The sequence below is a fragment of the Larimichthys crocea genome, chromosome XII (assembly GCF_000972845.2).
Source record: "Larimichthys crocea isolate SSNF chromosome XII, L_crocea_2.0, whole genome shotgun sequence".
Classification (NCBI taxonomy): domain Eukaryota; kingdom Metazoa; phylum Chordata; class Actinopteri; family Sciaenidae; genus Larimichthys; species Larimichthys crocea.
In genome coordinates, this window is record NC_040022.1 from 26,270,781 (window position 1) to 26,289,070 (window position 18,290).

At 41.1% G+C, this 18,290-nt stretch overlaps 2 protein-coding genes across 2 annotated transcripts; one reads left to right on the plus strand and one right to left on the minus strand.

Annotated features, from left to right (window-relative positions):
- The first annotated feature begins 841 nt into the window (after positions 1-841).
- Positions 842-3,034, plus strand: LOC113747122 (kinetochore protein Spc24-like). The gene is made up of 6 exons (XM_027285556.1): positions 842-940; positions 1,546-1,728; positions 1,826-1,970; positions 2,054-2,158; positions 2,424-2,500; positions 2,816-3,034. The coding sequence occupies exons 2-6, from the start codon at positions 1,563-1,565 to the stop codon at positions 2,920-2,922; spliced, it is 600 nt and encodes a 199-aa protein (XP_027141357.1). The 5' UTR covers positions 842-940; positions 1,546-1,562; the 3' UTR covers positions 2,923-3,034.
- A 2,589-nt stretch (positions 3,035-5,623) lies between these two features.
- On the minus strand, positions 5,624-9,604 carry s1pr5a (sphingosine-1-phosphate receptor 5a). The gene is made up of 2 exons (XM_010750968.3): positions 9,440-9,604; positions 5,624-8,111 (listed from the first exon to the last, which is right to left on the minus strand). The coding sequence occupies exon 2, from the start codon at positions 7,861-7,863 to the stop codon at positions 6,658-6,660; it is 1,206 nt and encodes a 401-aa protein (XP_010749270.1). The 5' UTR covers positions 7,864-8,111; positions 9,440-9,604; the 3' UTR covers positions 5,624-6,657.
- Between the last annotated feature and the right edge of the window lie 8,686 nt (positions 9,605-18,290).

Below are 18,290 nucleotides of genomic sequence, written 5' to 3' on the forward strand. Positions count from 1 at the left end.
TTAAAAAAATATGAAAAATAACATATGTGCAATGATATTTTGGGGATACCAAACTTTTCACGTGTTCCTTTGGTCCACACTGCTTGCACACTTTGTGAGGGGCCCATGACTTGATGTCTTGATCACAGAGTTTTACTTTAAAATATGTAAAATATGCTTTTTTGACAGATGCACTGATGTTTCCTTTCCTCTGACTTGGGATGGTGAAACTAGCACAAATACAGCAAAAGGAGTCAGGGTTGTTTTAGGCGTTTACGACGAGAAGTAGCAGGAGCAGACATGATCTGGAACAAAGGAAATATAAACAGGGTTCCCACGGGTGCTTGAATTCCTTGAAAATGCTTGAATTTTTTTGTGAAGTGCTTGAAAATGCTTGAAATTTGTGTGATGTCTATTTGTCACTGTTATTGCGCTATGGTAGTTACACAATACACCGCTCACAAGCTGACAAATACAAGCCAATTCACAATTAGTTAAAAATTAAAAACAGTCAATCTACCACCATATGAAATAATGCTAATTAGACCCATATTATTATTATGCCATACAGTGGCACCGCTGCGCTTCCCATGACCATCATGGCAAACACAACTAGTAGGCTACCTATTTAAGGGTGCTGGAAAAACTGGTGCTTGAAGGTGCTTGAAAAGTGCTTGAATTGGGAACCCTGTATAAACCTATGTGAATAAAATACTAAGAAGAAGAAACAGAGCTTACAGCGGTATGCCCATGGTTACAATGTTAAGAGAAAAGCACAGATCCTCTTCATTCTACTATGCCAGCTTTCTGTTTGCAGACATTGACAGTACTGACCTATCGGGAGCTGCACACACCTCTCACCGCACTGTGACTGCACAAACAAGTTGCCACGTAGCTGTACATGAGTCCGATCGTGATCAGCTGGCACGTACACGCTGTAGTCTGTGTAACCAAACAGCAGGTCAGTTATGTGTCCATACAGCGTGTCGGATAATGAACTGTTAAACTCAATGGCTGCCAATCTATTACCAAGCTGATGAACAGTTGCGTGGCAGCCAGTGAAATATGTAATACGACTTGAAATGTTCTGTATAGGTCCATTTACCAAATTTTGATGAGTCCAAATTAGAGTGTCTTTGTGAAGGTGGATTTTATCTGCGTGTGTGGTTCCCACCCTAAAGCCGATTGATCTAAAATACGAAACATTCTGGTTTGTTTACCACATAATTACTCACGTGTGCCTTGATGTCTTCAGCGCTAAACTACGATGTAGAGAATAATAAAAAATCATCGAAGGTGTGTTCAAATGTTTGACCGGCACTGCTTCCTCCTCACGTCAGATCAAAGATACTTCTGACAGCTAAAGATACTTTATTAACTTCAGTTTATAAAGCCAAAATATGATCTCAGTTTAAACTGCCAAGCAATACATGAGTATCAATCAATAAGTCAGCACTTAAACCTGAAATAAGAAGCCTTCATGTTGTTTGAGACTTTGATTTTGTTGTTGATAATCTGAAGCTTAACGCACTTTTATTAATTTCATCTCGTCTGTTTGTTTTCTAGCTGCCGGTGTCTTCGCGATGGCTCAGGGTCATAAGTTTCAGGACCTGGAGGAGACCGGCGAGGTGCTCGTCGCCTTCATCAACAGCAGCCAGCTGGAGAAGCTGAAACGAGTGAAGGACGAACATCAGGCGCTTTTCAATCAACACGTGGAAACAAAGAAGATCGTGAGACAGATTTTAAAAGGTAATCGGACGTTTAGCGACCTGTTGTTGTTATCAGTCTATGTTCTCGCTCCTCTTTCTGCTCCTTCATCGTCTCCATCATGGACCTCCTTCCACAGATGTGGCTCAGATCGAGGAGACAACCGGCCAGAGGCTGCTCGACATGGAGGAGGCGAAGAAGCAGAGAGAGGACGAGCTGTCGAATGTGGAGGAACATCTGCGGCAGTGCACGGCCAAGAGCCAGATGACCGACTCTGAACTACAGTATCCTTTTTTATCTTTACAGCGTCCTGTCTCGTGCTGTAGTTATTCTTTTCTTCGTTAGCGTCCTTTAACCTCGCGTCCAGGTTTCTGCAGAGAGAGTTGGAGAGTTGGAGAAACTCCGAACACGAGCTTCAGACTCTTCAGAACGAGGTGGACGAAGACACGACGGAGGTCATCCCATCAGCCATGTGAGTCTCAGATATTCTGTCGTTTGCACAGTGTGTAAAAAGCTACACACTTCTTTGTTGCACTTCATACACAGAGCCGACTTCTTTGAGTCCATCTTGTGTCAAAGTTCAGGCGATGCAGCAGTGTTAGACCCACGTTTGACTTAGTGGACTTGTAACGGGCCTCACAGCATCGCGTTAATATCGACCTGTTGATATATATTTGGCAAACCAGTTCTTCACATTTAGCAGCAGCTGATTTTTATTTCTTCTCTTCTCTCGACAGATATGTGGCTCAGGTTTATTACGTGATATCGAAGATCAAGTGGGAATATGACACACAGCCCAACGTCTTGAAAGGAGGTACGGTTTGTTTCTGGTCAAACTTTGAGGAAATAAAGAATATAAACAGTTTCAGGTCAATAAATCTCTTCAAGGTAGCATCAGACTCGAAACATGTTGGCAGAAAAGTGAAACCAAATAAATAAATTGCTGACTCATAGACTCAGAGTTTATTATGAAGTATTTGAGTTTATTTAAATAATATTATATTCAAAATGTATTTAAACAACCCTCGTCCTTTTAACATCCACTTATTTCTGACATTTTAAATGACTTTATGAACTCTCCGTCCCGTCTGTTGACGTCAGACTTCACATTCTTTTCTCCTCCTTGCAGTTCATTACGGCGCCGACCTCGCCACTCCCATCAGCATCGACACTTCTCAGCGATCTCGCAGCGACGTAAGCGACCAGCTGTGGAGCTTCGTCAGCACCGAATGGTAGCTGAAGGACGGCGGTGTCGTCAGAAATGTTTTTATCTTTGTGTGTCTGTGTGTGTCTTTTTCTTCTGTCCTCTTACAAACATCTTTTATACATTAAATATCTCCGATCAGTTTTGGTTTAGTAGTTTTTCTCCCACCAGAGCAGTTTGAAGTGTCAGACGAGTGTCGGCCACTAGATGTCGCTGCTGGACTGTTTCGTAAACGTCGGCTCGGTTTCTTTGAATCGTTCAAACTCGGAGAGATAAAATCCAGTTTCTGTTTGTTGATTTGTGATTTAAAACATGACAACAGAGTCCCTGATGACTGTGCTGATGGAGACGTGCTGAAAGCTTTAGAGGAGGCGGATTAGTCACACTAGTTCACGATAGTTTAGGACGGATGTTCCCCCACAGCTCCGTCAGATGAGCTCATCAACACCACCCGTCAACTTCCGAGGAACTTCTCAGTTCGTTTTAGCCGACTGTTACCCGTTTTAACCTTTTTATTTACACCTTTTAACAATCAATCTTTGCTTGTAGCTTCATTCAGTCATTAGTTTCCACTTTAACTTGAAATATTTAAACTTTTCTGCCTCCTAGCAGGTTTGCACATTTGGTGACCCCCCCCCTGACATCTCACTGCTTATTGTAAATCCACTGAAGATCAGCATCGAACTGATCTGTAATCATATTTAGCTGTTTGATCCAACACAAATTTGTGTTTATGCACCTTTTTTTTAAGTTGATTAGGTGAGCTTCCCGTGAACCCTGTTTGTCACTGAATCAATAGTTTAAAGGAGTTCAGGCCTGGCTCGCGTTGGCAGATGAGTTTGAGGACATCTTAGCAAAGTACTGATGTGTTTAGAAAGCAGCCTGTGCCAATAAATTACTACTATAGGCATCTATAACTGTAACTGCAGCATAATCAAAATCCTATGTGGTTAAAGGAAAGTGTCATATTTTCACAAAACAAGCTGTTAAAGGTCTCTGCAGGGTCTGCGTGTTGTGTTATTTACCCCCTCTGCAATGCTGAGAACTGAAACCATCTCCTTCTTTGAAAAGTTTGCCGTGCCACAGTCGCGTACCACACTGCAGCACGTCGAGCGGTTTCACGGTGGGCAGGACGACATAAGTCCGCTCGGGGGCGGCTCTTACTCGCACCTACCATTACTTTGGAAGAAACATGCACCAAATATGTGGTTTGTTACAGTAAACAGAGCAGCTGACGCTAAACTCGGCTCTGCAGCTTCATCTCCACCTCAGCCACAGGCACAGCGATGTGTCAAGTGGTTAACAAGTGGTTTGTACGGAGGTGGAGCTTTGTTAGTTAAGACATATCTTTCTTTTTAAATAATTATCTTTGTTTGAAGTCTGTTGATGTAAAACTAAACATCACTCTGAGTGTTACGACGTTCACTGGTAAAGTTAACCTGTTAAAACTTGTTTACTTTTAATACTTTTAATATAAGTTAATAACGTTACCCTTCACTGCGACCTCGGAGGTTACCGTGGTGTTAAAAAAACAAAATGATCCTTTAGTGCCTACGAGGACGTTTCTGTTATAATGTATTTATATTATTAAACCTGAAAAAAAGTTCATTTTGTAAATAATAAAACAAAAAAACAGATTCCAAACAGAGTCCATGTAGCTTTGTGTCTATCTGAGGAACTTTTTAAATGTCAGAAACTCATTGTTCAGATCTGAGGAGATAATTTCATTAAATTCATGTTAATAAACCAAATTTAAAGACAAAAAATTTCTTTTTTTAAAAATATATATTGAACCACAACACAAAGTCCAAACAGCTCATACTGTCATAGTCTTTGTAGAACTTTTTTAATGTCAGCAGTCTGACCGACTTGATAAATATTAAATTTATAATAATGGACCTGATTTGGGGCAAAAATTCTTACAAAATTTTTGAATTTTAAAACAATAAAACAGGCTCTGTTAAATAATAAAACAAAAAACTGCTTCTCAATAACTCGTAATATCTATTTATAGGACTTTTTAATCTCAGGAACAAATTTTAAGATTTGATGAGACAATATAATTTGTATTTATATTAATAAACTTGAAGAGGGGACAAAAATTTTCACTTTTTTTAATATTAGAACAAAAAAAAGAGTCCCAATAGCTCATAGTGTCTATTTTAATGCCAGGGACTATTTATTCAGACTTGATAAGATGGTATCATATTAATCTGTATTAATAAACTTGATCTGAGGGAAACATTGTTTATTTGTTTTATATAAAAAAAAAAAAAAAAGTGTCAGTATTTATAATATTTATATAAATATAAAATAAATATATAATTAAATTTACATTAATAAAACCTGACTTTTTTATATATTAAAAACAAAAAACAACCTTACATGTCTGAATAACTTATAATGTCAGGAACGTGATAAGATAATATCATTTAATTTATATATATATATTAATAAAAATAAACCTGATTTGTAAATATTCAACAGCTCAGTGTTTTTGTGTACAACTTTTTATGTCATCAACAATTTATTTAGATAAAATACACATATTGAAATCTAATTTATATTTTGTTTATTACATTTTATTTACTGAACTTTGTATGTGTAATCACAGCGGTTGGTGCTGCGTAACTCGGTGACTTATTTCTCTATATGTTTCTTATATATGAGTCATTGCTGATGCAGCTTTGTGTGACGGGTGAATCAAACGTAAAGAATGTCGGAGCCTCCGTGTCAACATGATTCACATATTTTTTTATTCAGTGCACGTATAAAACTGGCATCATAACTTAAGTGACTTTTTTTTTTTTTTTTTACAATACAAAATGCAGCTCAGAGAAACGATATAGATATTTACAAAGTTATACATTTGTACAAAATTACGTCCATTCTTGTTTTAACTCATGTCACAACGACACACAGTGAAATTCCCCCCGGCGCTTTGAAGCCCTGACTCGGTCTGCCGTGTGGGCTGTGACAGATCTCGACTATGTGGGACGAGATTTAATCTGTGGTCGTTCACAGGAAAAACAGATTCGCTTCATGGTGAACTCTCTCCGATAGGAAGAAGAAAAGACATCTGTCCTTTTTTTTGTTTTTGTTTTGTTTTTTTAATCGCATCACTGCGATATTCTAGTCCGTCAAACCGAGAAGGCGTCAACAAACCTCCGCTGTCAGCTTTATTGCTTTAGAGTCATTCATCATGTGTCGCTACATATGTCGAGGAGGGACCTCCAAAGCTGCAAACCGCTCGGCAACAACCCTCCACGTATGACGTGGTTCAGTGCGTCTCCAGGCCCCGCCGAGCCTCTGATCTCCAACCGGAGGGGGGGCACCTCTCACCCAACGTTTACTGCTGACCAAAGCTCACATGGCAGAAATTACATGGGTTTGGCAGCAGATTTTGGGTGTGGATGCTCTTGTGTTTGTAACAACGTATCATTAGAGGCTACCCCCGGGAGATAAGGTTAAATCTTGTGCTTTTTGGGGCTGTGTTTATGTGAAATGATGAAACTTTTTCTGACGGATGCTGGCCTTTCAGTGTCCAAAGGACAAGCGTAATGCTGACTGCTATAGAAGATATATAAAAGAAAAATGAAATGTCTGTCTCCCAATCTGTCACATATATCAAGCTTATTCAGTTCCAAACTGTGGCAGAGTGCAACACGAAACTTCAGCTCCCGTCGTACGTGTTTGCTCGACTAGAGCAGATCTGCAACTCAGATTAAAGAGAAGCAGCCCGGTCGTAACAGTCTCTTGGTGTTGTGTCATGTCTTAGACAACCTCGGGTAAATGGCTTTGATGGTAGAGGGAGTTAAGTTACCCGTCGATACCGTCGTCTCCAGTCCTTCCAGTCGGTGAGAGGCTGCGTCGGTCTTACTGGTGCTGCACTCCAAGAATGGCATCCCGATCTTCTTCACCTGTCCGTCTTTGGTTAGGAGGCAGTGTCGGCACAGCAGCCGGATGATTGCCTTCCTCATGTCCTTGCTGGTCAGGGTGTAGATGATGGGGTTGAGGAGGGAGTTGAACATGGCGATGCCGAGGAAGTAGTCGGCCTTGAGGAGCACCTCGCAGCTTTTGGCCGGACAGCAGAAGTCCAGCAGGAGGAGGATGAAGAGCGGCAACCAGCAGGCGATGAAGACTCCCAGGACGATGGTGACCGTCTTCAGCAGCGCCATGTACTTCTGCGACTTGCGGTAGAGGCCCTTGCGTTGAGGAACCGAGGCCAGCCGTTGGGTGTTGGACTTGACAATGCGGAAGATGCGGACGTACAGCACGACGATGGACATGAGGATGGCGCTGAAGATGGTGATGCAGAAGAGGATGTAGCTCTTGGCGAAGAGCGGCAGGACTGTGGAGCACTGCGTCAGCTGACCTATGCAGTTCCAGCCGAGGACGGGCAGGATGCCCAGGAACACCGACAGCACCCAGCTCGCTCCGATCAGAGCAAACATCCGCCCCTGTTTATCCCCCTGATATGGCTTCATCCTCACCATGGTGACATGGCGCTCGATGGCGATGGCCAGCAGACTGATGACCGAGGCTGCCAGCATGATGAACACACCACCTTCTCTTAGGAACCACAGCACCGGGGTCATGTTTAACGTCTTGGCGCCGGACATGACGATGTTCACCATGTAGGTGAAGCCAGCCAGCAGGTCAGAGAGAGTCAAGTTGCCGAGCAGGTAATACATCGGCAGGTGAAACTTCTTGTTCTTCCATATCGCGAGAAGAACGATGGCGTTTTCTACAACTATGAGCAGGCACACGAGGAGGAAGGCGATGGCCTCCGGTTTGAGTCCGTCCTTGTACTTGTTCATGTTCAGCTTGCCGGTGTAGTTGTAGTGCTCGATGATGACTTTGTTGCTCTGGTACTCGTTGAACATCTGAAGCAGGTTTCCTGTGGAGGGTGACACGGGCATGGCGGACGGCTCTGCGGCAGCGTAAGCAGCATGGAAAGTCTCTGTGGCCATTTTAAGAGTTCCCAGAAAGTTTCTTTCTTTTGTTTTCTGAGTTTAGATCCACAGAGACGGTGTCAGAAACTCCTCTGATGGTGCATTCCTTTCTTTGTTCGTCAGCTGTAGTACGCAGAGGAAAAAAAATATGCTCCTTTCAATGGTATGAAATAGGATTTCCTGTGGTTTGAATTTTTCCTTCTAAAAAATCAGTTGTCTTCAATGCCGGGGCTGCGCACTAGGAGGCGACGAGAGACAAACAGAGCCTGCATGAAACAAGAGATGGAGAGAGAGTTATTAGTATTGATTAGGGAAAATAAACAATAATTAACGACAGGAAATTTAATTTAGAAACCCTCTAAAAATATCCAGAATACATTAAGATGATTACACATAATAGTGATGATATCTAACATGATTAATGAGGGAGGGAGGGAACATGGAGTAATAACTTCAAGAACAAGACGACGGTTTGTGTTCAGTGGCATTAAAATGAGGAAACACTTTCAAACTGTAAGAAACTTTAAATCTGGAGACTTCTGTGGGATTTTTTCCAGCCAGTCATGAGTTAAATTAAAGCCACATTTGGACCACAACAACTATAAACTCTCTGGCAGCTCATTTATTTATAATTTATGCATAAAAACGCACACATATGCCAATGAGAAAACACTTTGAAAGCCTAAATTAAAGTTTTGATTTGACATTTTTGAATCCACTGACCGTTTGTGGGAGTTCTCAGGGTTTAAGTCAAACCCCCAATTGTGGGTTAAACTAGAACACAACAACTAAAAACTCACTCGCAGCTCATTTATTTGTAATTTATGCGCTACATTTGCATATCCGTGTGTATTTACGCACGTATACGCCAAAGAGGAACCACTTTAGAGGTCTAAATTAAAGTTTTCACTTAACAGTTTTAATCATTTGGCTTCTGTGGGAGTTTTTCTGCCAATCAAAGTTTAAGTCAAACCCACATTTTGGACACAACAACTAGAAACTCACTCGCTTATTTATCTTATTCAGATGAAGCTTATTCATCTGTAAAAAATACGCACATCTATGCGTAAATACGCACGGATACGCCAATTAGGAATCACTTTCAAAGTCTGAATTAATCTGTTGACCTTAGTGGGAGTGGGAATTAAGCCCACGTTTGTTTCACAACATCTAAAAACCCACTCGCAACTTGTGCATTTACAATTTACGCACATCTGCGTATTTACGCACAAGTACGCCAATGAGGAAACACTTTAAAGGTCTAAATTAAAGATTTAATTTAACATTTTTATAATTTGTTGTGACTTTTGTGGGAGTTTGTGATAAATTTGTGCGTATCTGTGCGTAAATACGCACAAAAATGAAGTATCCAAATCGTCTAAATTAACTCATACGAACAATTAAACTGAGTTTATTGGTTAATTATTTCGTTGCATGTATACCCAGTTTTCATTATCATGCATACAGTAGAAAAAATAGGCATAAACACATAAGGTCAAAACTATCCATAAACACAGCGACTGCTGAGCAGCGCCGACGCATTTCACGCTCCTGTATCCATCTAATCGGACCAACAAGGTTTGAAAAAACGTACCTGTAAAAACGTGTAAATATCCAGTGAAACTTTCAGTGGCGTTCAGACGTTGATCCCACGGTGACTCTCTGCACCACAGCGACATGTGAGTGTGATGTGGGAATCGAGCAGGGCAGGACTCGACACGCAGTGGGTTGGACTATAATGTTTTTTGCCCTTCAACGCTTTTTTTTGTGTGTGTGTGTGTGTGTGTGTCTCTCCCTCCTACCTCCTGACCCCTGCAGGGTTTTTTTTTTCTTTTTTCTGATTTGCCCTCTGAAGGGATTAAATCTCGCTGACAGATTATGTTTGTGTCTTAACAGATGAGGGAGAAAGTGTAGAGGTGATTGTCACCTTTATCGGTTTGCCCTCTGGGTACAATCAGGTTTCTAGTTGCCAAGTGTGCCAAGTGTTCCCTCCTGTTTGTATTCAACCGGCTGTTTCTGAAGTATAATTATGGCTGTAGATCATTACAGCTCTATGTTGCTCTTCTGGTTTGTTGGATTATGTGGAAATATCTCTCTCTTTTTCTCCCACAGTTAATAAAAGGCAAACATCACACTCAGAACTTAAAAAACCCACAAGCTAATTTATCTCTGAGACTCGGTGAGGCCGGGGCTGTTTTGCAGTCCAGAAACCCCAAAATTCAGAAAATAACAGATCTGTAATTATCTTTTTTAGCTCACACATCAAAAAAAGCCTCTTTTTTTGGGGGCACACATGCTGTTTGGAGGTTTTTTCTCCCCTTTAAGACATAAAACTGATGATTTGTGCACAAATACTCCCTCCGTCGTTGGAAATCTATGAATAGGTAAATGTTTTTATTTTAATTTAACAGCTGGACTCAAGATGTGTTTGTGTGTGTGTGAGAGAGGCTTTAAGTTTTCATATCACGCTCGTGTAGGTTTCGTATTGAACCACGATCGGCTGGTTGTGAAAATACCGCTCACGTCTCAAACTTTCCCCCCCTCTTGTGCCTCGTTCTGCAGAGCAAAGGTTAAATATTTAAGACAAAAATCCAAACTTTAACCTGCTTTTACTGCTTTAAGCTCTTCCTTGTAGACTGCTTTGTGTTTATGCTGTGAAAAGTGTTAAAGAAATTAAGATTACTGATGTTTTCTCCTGCGATTAAATTAGCCGAATCACCCTCTTTTATCTGATCACAGTCACAATAGCAAACACAGCTGGAGATCCAGATCAACAACAACAGAAGTCTTAAGTCTGCCGGCTGCTCTTCATGAGCATTTTATGCAATCATTGTTCTTTAATTGGTTATTTGTTCACAAGAGATTCATTAAGTTCGAAATGTAGCTCAAATTTTAAATGAAATTTGCAAAGAAAATGCAAATTAATGTGAATTAAAGAGATATAAACATACATATAGTTTGATAGTATGATGTATTTTTTAATAATGTTTCTTTATTTTACGGCATTTCTGCTCAACTTTCTTTAACAAATATAAAATGTAGATAAAAACAGATAGATGTAAACACACTTTCTGTTTTAATAAGCATAAACTGAACATCTTTAGGGTTTTGGGGTCCTTAGACATTTAAAGATGTCGCTTTGGGCTAAAAGAAACTGAGATAGACATTTTTCTTTTACTATTTCTTACATAGAAATAAAAGGAAGTCTTTCCTCGCCGCTGTCGCCCAGTGCTTGCTCATGGTGGGAATTGTTGGGTAATCACAAAAATCCTCAAAGCTCAACTTGGTCGTCCATCATGATCTCGGCTCTGCTGGAGGTTTCTGCCTTTTAAAGGGAGATTTCCTTGCCACTGTCGCCAAGTGCTTGCTCATGGTGGGAACTGTTGGGTCTCTGTAAATGATATTGTCCTCTCTATTTCTCTCTCTAAACTCATCTGGTCATGGCAGATGGCGTCCACCATGATCAGAGTTCTGCTCGAGGGCGTCTTTTCTTGCTACCGTCCCAAAATTCTTGGTCATGGTGGGACTTGTTGGGTAAATATCTTCAAAGCTCAGAGGAGGACCCAGAATCCTGTAGTAATAACTGATCACTGGTGGGGATTGTTGGGTCACTGTAAATAATATTATAAAGATTACGGTCTAGACCTGCTTTATATGTGAAATCTCTAAACTCAACCGGTTGCTGCAGATGTCCTCTTAAAGGAAGTTTTTCCTTGCCACTGACACCGAGTGTTTGCTCATGGTGGTGCTCTACATGGAGATAACTTGTTATGATTTGGTGCTATATAAATAAAATTGAATTAGCAGATCAGCAGCTCTACGTTCTTGTGTTTCAACTTCATAGCTCCTGAAACGTCACCAGTCTTACAGGACGTACCAGTCACCACATTTAAACAGTTACATAACACCAAATTTATTTATTATTAATCATCGGCGGCACAAGATTTAAGCAGCTAAAAACCAGTGATGTGACATTGCTGGGACACAGTGCGGGGGAAATTACGTAATGGTGGTTGAGTGAAGGCTTGACTGGACCTTCTCTAAACAGGAAGCTGCCTCATTGTGCCTCGAAAGGAGAGGGATATCCTTGAGAAAAACACAGATGAGGTCACTGGTAGGAATTGACACACGGGATTACGGAGTGACGCTCGGGCCCACACTTAATGCACATGATCAACAAGTTACTCATTTCCACTTTTGTTTAACGGAAGATTTTAGTTGGTGGTCGCCACATCAACAGATTCTTATTTTAGCCTCAGCACCACACCTGCTCTGTCTTTACGTCCCGTTTTTAAGTGATTTCCAGTTGGTGTTGGTGCTTCTCCTGACTCATCTTCTTCCCCCGTGAGGCCCACCCAAAGTGATAACCAACTGAACTGTCAGCCAAGTGGCAGTTAACCCCCTGCAGTGACACTGTGACCAAACTCTCAGTGTGCTTGCCTCTGGTTAGTTAACACACAAAGACGTGACAGCAGGACGCTCTGCTCTGTCTTTTCCCACAGTGCTCCGTCACTGCTTGTTCTTCCCTCAGGGGCTAACAAGAGCAGACTGACCGGTCGGGATCCACCCAAGCCTGGAGGTGGCGGTGGGTGGTGGTGGTGGTGTGGGGGCTCTCTGTACTCAGTATGTTTTGTCCAACACTCCCGTCTCTGGGTGATTTTTCCTGTGACGTTAATACGCCCGTAGAAAGGAAGTCAGTCAGTCCTGCTTTTGTTGTGATAGTCTGTACTTGTGTTGTCTCCTTGACAGTGATTGATGAGAGTTTGAGTAAATAACAATAAAGTTATGTACCTCCTTCTTCCCCTTGCTGCTACTACTGAACTTTATATATATATAATTTAATTTCTGTTTGGGTTGTATTCACACACGCTTGCTTTGCTTTTGAAACCTGTTGCGTTTCTCTGCTTTGAGGTGTTACCTCACACCTCTTGCTAAAAGTAAAAAAAAAACCACACAGCCTACATGTTTAATGTCATTTCACAAGTGCAATAGAAATGATTCGCACCTTTGTCACGCAAACAATCAGTTGTTAAACTCTTGAGTGAGGGTCTATAAAGCCAGATACGTAGCTAGCTGCTTGGTGGCTTCTCACGACCTCTTGCTTACAGTTAAATACACACAGTCTCAACTTTAAGAATGTTTAAGAACAAAATAAATGATCCACACCTTTTTAATCCAAACAATCAATAGTTAATGGGGTTTTTTAAACATAGAGTGAGGGTGAACTTTTTGCTAGATTCTTGGTACCCAGGTGCAAAGAACATTCAACACATTGGGAAATATTGGGAAAGAGTTCAATGAGGAAAATCTATACCTCCTTCCATTGTATGAAGATGATACGATTCCTTTTGGACTTTTGAATATAAAATCAGGTTGTGCTTTACCTCAGAGTACAGAGTATTCAGAATACTCTGAGTATGCTGCTGAGCGGAATAGACTCCTTCTTTAGCAGGAAGCTCTTGAAGAAGAGCGAGGTGTTAACCATTAAATGAGTGGTCACATGTAGTCATCTTACAAAGTTTTTGAAGTCTTGACAGCGAAGGTTAACTTGAGGTCAGGATTTGTTTTGCTTGATCTTGCGTGTTATGAGAGAGCAGATCCACGACGTTTAAGCCAAAAAAAAGAAAAAAAGGGGGAAAACACAGGAACTCGAATGTCGCGTCCAGCTCTGCAGTGACTGCCAGAGATTTATGGGAATCCTAGAAATAGTCCAGCATCTCTGCCACAATGTTTCATGTGCAGCTGTGCTGGGCAGCGACCTCTCTTTGAGCTCCTAATAAGGAGGAAATGGGAAGAGCATATGTAAATGTTGGATATGTTTCTTTTCCATTGCTTCCACGGGTTAATGTACCTTACTGTCTCAATTTAGCCTCCAGCTGCTCTGTCTGCATGTTTGTTGTTCTTTCTTGTCTTATCCAACAGGACTCACAAAAACCATTTCTCCAAAAATGGCCCTCAACTCCAAAAAGGGACTTTATCGATGTGATAGGTCAGTTTTGACCCCTTAATGCCCTTTACTCATTAGAAGGTGACACATGTTTTAGTTCATGGCCTGTTTTAATCTCCAAGAACACTTTTAAAGACGTTTTTATGCATCTGTATACTTTAAGCAACCTGTTGTCCAGGCCGTTTAGGTTTTCTAAGCTGTTTTAAAGATGTGACTCGAGGTTTTCTTGCTTGTTTGTGGAGGCAGAGCTGGGTCGAGTTAAATTTAAATTAAATTACGTTTATTTGAGAAGTTTTGTACTAACTGGTCTTTTAATTTGTCGTTAAAGGATTGCCAATGCTGTTTTACCTGTACCATATTGGATTTTGTATTTTTATTAGACCCAGTTAAAATGTGAATGGGTTTTGAGGAATGTTGTCGTTGGAGCCAACACTAATGATGCCCGTGTTTTATTGTAGATTTGCAGCAATGACAGTATAAAGAATAGACGGCGTATGCACGACGTCACTCAAAGGTTTCTGAAGCTCAAAAAATGTCTGCTGTGAAGTTGGACATTTGAACATGGGGACTTATGGAGACTGACTCACTTCTGGAGCCAGCCTCAAGTGGACGTTAGAGGAACTGCAGTTTTTTGACACTTCACTTCACAGACACAGAGTGGCTGTTTAAAAACTAAACATCATTCCTCATCATGTTATTGTCCCACTTCCTAACGTTATCTTAATTAGATTAAAACTGACAGTTGTAATTCCCGCGACGTCCGCTTTTGTTTACTTCTGCCTGAACTCAATTATCTACAGCTTGAAAAATCACTCCAGCGAGCCTCTGTTATCATTTCAAACTGCATTACGTGCAGAGAACACGAAGCTTGACGGACGTCGAGCGAGGCCCGGCCCTGTTTGCCTGATACGATGGTGAAATCAGGTTCTGCAACATATAAATACAGATACTACAAGCTATGATTAATATTCCTAGTTATTGTATTACGTCAGATCTGATTGCTTAATGCCGTGGTGAAAGTCATTTGTTATGTACTTTTGTTCTAGGACAGTACAGGCAGACTTCGTGATAATCCAAATTTGTACAATTGTTTTACAAAGACCTCACAAGAAGAGTGAAAAAATGACACCGGTACGAGTCCATGCAGACACCATAAAGTCCGACTTCTCCCGCGCATGTGTGTGTGTGTGTCTCTGCTTATATTTGAGGCACATTTCGTGGAGTAAATATAATCCGTACATTGTTCCATAGTGGTTCCAAAAAAAGCGCGAGCAGTAACCCGTCATTACGAGCGTGCACTGCGAGTGTGGTGAGGGCCCATGCGAGGGGAAGGGGGGGGAAACCGAGCTAGCTGTTTGGCTCACCCAGACCATCACAGAGGCCAGACAGGGTATGTTTCACTGATCCTGTACTTAACTGAAACCAAAAGTATTGTTAGTCCGCTCTCTGGTTTCATGTGTGTGTTGTAGTGAAAAAGAAGCTTGGGCCTTTGGGAAGCTTCAGCGAGCGTCAACGCTTCACTTTGAAGCTCGTTTCGTCGGTTAATCACTGTAATAATAAAGATGAGGGTGATTTTTTTTTTAATTACTGGACCTCGTTTTGGGATCATTTTTAGCTCTGTGTGTGTGTATTTTCTGTGGTTGATGAGCAAGAAAAAAAAGTGTGTGAAAGTGCTATTACAACCAGCCGAACAGGTCATTTGTCTGTTGATAAAGGCATCGTTACAGGAAGTGAATTGCTCAACATTTTGTAAGGTCTCGTGTTTTTATTGGCTGACACATGTTCAACTCTGGAACCTATTAAAACCAGCCGAGCCTGGTGCGCACACGCTCACACACACACACATAATCAAAGTGTGCAATGCTCACACGTACTGTATACTCGTACTGAAACACAACATGTGTCACAAAGCTTACACCACGACTCAAATCACACACCTACACACTCAAAACCTTTACACGCACACACCCGGCTGATCTCCTTGCCAATGCCTACTAATTCATACAAAGGAAAATACCCATTACGCTCGTGGCGTGTATGACTCAGACGTAGACTGTGTGAACCGTGAACATCGGACGGTATTTTGAAACGCGAAGATGTAAAAATACTCCAGCGAAATGTGCTTGCGAGTATCAGGAGGAGAAGCGTTGGTGTTGCAGTGAAATGACTGATTATATATGACGGTATAAAGAATGGGCGCCGTATCTGTGCCTCAGCTCCACACTCAGCTTTTCACTGTGGGTGACGTCACAGATACTACATCCGTGTTTTACACCGGCTATGCTTTTCACGTTACAAGACAAAGAGCTTTGCGGACGAACGCTATCCTGTCTTGTTCCCGATGGTTGCTGGATCCTGCATCTTCCCAGGCTCCTATGTTCCCTAACCCACGAACCCAAGAACTGGGGAACAAAGAACCCTTTGTGATGTTCCCTTTATGTGCATAAATCTGGGGAACACTGGAGTGACGCCATGGAGAGAAAACCTCCAAAAAAATGACCATATTGGATGCTTATCAGCGTGTTAGCATTAAGGGAAGCTTGACATACTTGACATGCCTAATTATGGCTCTTTGGTTCGAGTGTTGTAAATATAAAAAAAAACATAATTTTAAGTTGGTTGTGTTAGAGGAGAAGAATAACAGTGTGATTAACTGTAACTTACCCAATATGGCCGTGCCTGTCACCTTATCACACTCGTTGCATTTGTCATAGAAAAGACTTCCTGATAGGAAGTCGGCCTCTGGAGCCCGGCCTGTAAAAGTCTTATTTTCATTGGATGTGAAATGCTTATGCAGTCCTTTAGTGAATAGAAATGTGTGTGTGTGTGTGTGTGTGCCGACTGTGGGAGTGTATGCTGAAAGGTACAGCTATTGAACTGAGACAATGGAGTGTTGTAACAGGGTATTTTTAACCACCCTGCTAAGTACCCTAAAATCACTTTTACCTCATTTTCTATGGCAGTGATAGACTCATTTATAATCCTTCCGTCTGGCTGATATCTGTGACATTTCCTGAATACATATTAGATCGGCTATTGTATTACTAATCTGCCCCTACCTGTTTGCTAGCCTGGCTTCCTTTATATACAGCTCTGCAGGCTTTCATTCACTGACTAACACCCTGGTGGAAGTAATTCATTACTTTGTCCTGGGAACTGAAGTTTTCTGATGAACAGCACAACTCGCTACAGAGAAGTACAGAACATCACCAGCATGTTAAATCCAGTACGGAACATTTTCAGCATGTTTTCAGTGCATTGCTAATGCCATACAGATCGCATTGAATCCTGTAGGGAACATTTTCAAGGAACATTTCCACTGCATGAACCCCCCTATGTAACATTTTCACTGCATTGAATCCCGTATGTAACATTTTCAACATGTCGAAATCCCGTACGGAATATTTTAAGCGCTTTGAATCTCGTACAGAACATTTTCAAGAAACACTTCCATAGCATTGAATCCCATAATGTAACATTTTCAGAATGTTTTTCAATGCATTGAATTGGAATACAAAATATTTTAAGCATATTGAAACTCATACAAAACATTTTCAAAGAACATTTTCTTTGCATTGAACTCCGTATGTAACATTTTCAGCATGTTTTCAGCGCACTGAATCGGAATACAAAATATTTTCAAGAAACACTTACATAGCATTGAATTCCATAATGTAACATTTTCAGCATGTTTTTCAGTGCATTGAATCCTGTACGGAACATTTTAAGCGCATTGAATCTCGTACAAAACATTTTCAAAGAACATTTCCATTGCGTTGAACTCCGTATGTAACATTTCCAGCATGTTTTCAGCGCATTGAATTGGAATACAAAATATTTTAAGCATACTGAATCCCATACAAAACATTTTCAAGGGACATTTCCATTACGTTTTCAAGTTGATTCCTGTATGTAACCTTTTCAGGAAACATTTTCAACATGTTGAATCTTGTTTTAATCTAACTTGTATCAAAAACAATAACTATACTCCAGACCAGTGATTAGTCACAGAAAGGAATGTTGAATTTCCCCTGCATCATCACACAAAAGCAGCTGTTTATGACTTTATTCCCCTGTGCTGGATGCCCACGCTCCCTCTGAATGGAAGCGAAATAATTCTCTTCTTTTCCGAGAATCTGACCTCCAACAATGAGCTCTGGTGGGCTGTTGGTGTGTCAGTAATTGAAGAAGTTTGAATAAATCTCACAGAGGCCGGTTACTAATTCTCATGACTCAGTCCAACCCCCACCCATGTACTGCCTCCAGTGCTTCACCCCCGTTCCCCCTCTCCGATGTGGGAATTTTGCTCTTTCTTCCACTCTGTCCTTCCAAGATGAACTCATCCCAAAACCGCCGCTGTATGAACAAAACAAGCTTTCATGAAAACTGCCCGTTCACATCTCACCCCCTCTCCAACAGATGTGGAAAAAAAATACATATGTATGGAAGTATGAACCGGCCTGTCAGTGACCACTGCATCGCTGCCAATGAATTGTAA

Coding starts and splice junctions, on each gene's coding strand:
- LOC113747122 (XM_027285556.1), top strand. CDS start 1,563: ATGGCTCAGGGTCATAAGTTTCAGGACCTGGAGGAGACCGGCGAGGTG. Junction 2,159..2,423: donor GAGGTCATCCCATCAGCCAT/GTGAGTCTCAGA, acceptor TTCTCTCGACAG/ATATGTGGCTCAGGTTTATT. Junction 2,501..2,815: donor GCCCAACGTCTTGAAAGGAG/GTACGGTTTGTT, acceptor TCCTCCTTGCAG/TTCATTACGGCGCCGACCTC.
- s1pr5a (XM_010750968.3), bottom strand. CDS start 7,863: ATGGCCACAGAGACTTTCCATGCTGCTTACGCTGCCGCAGAGCCGTCC.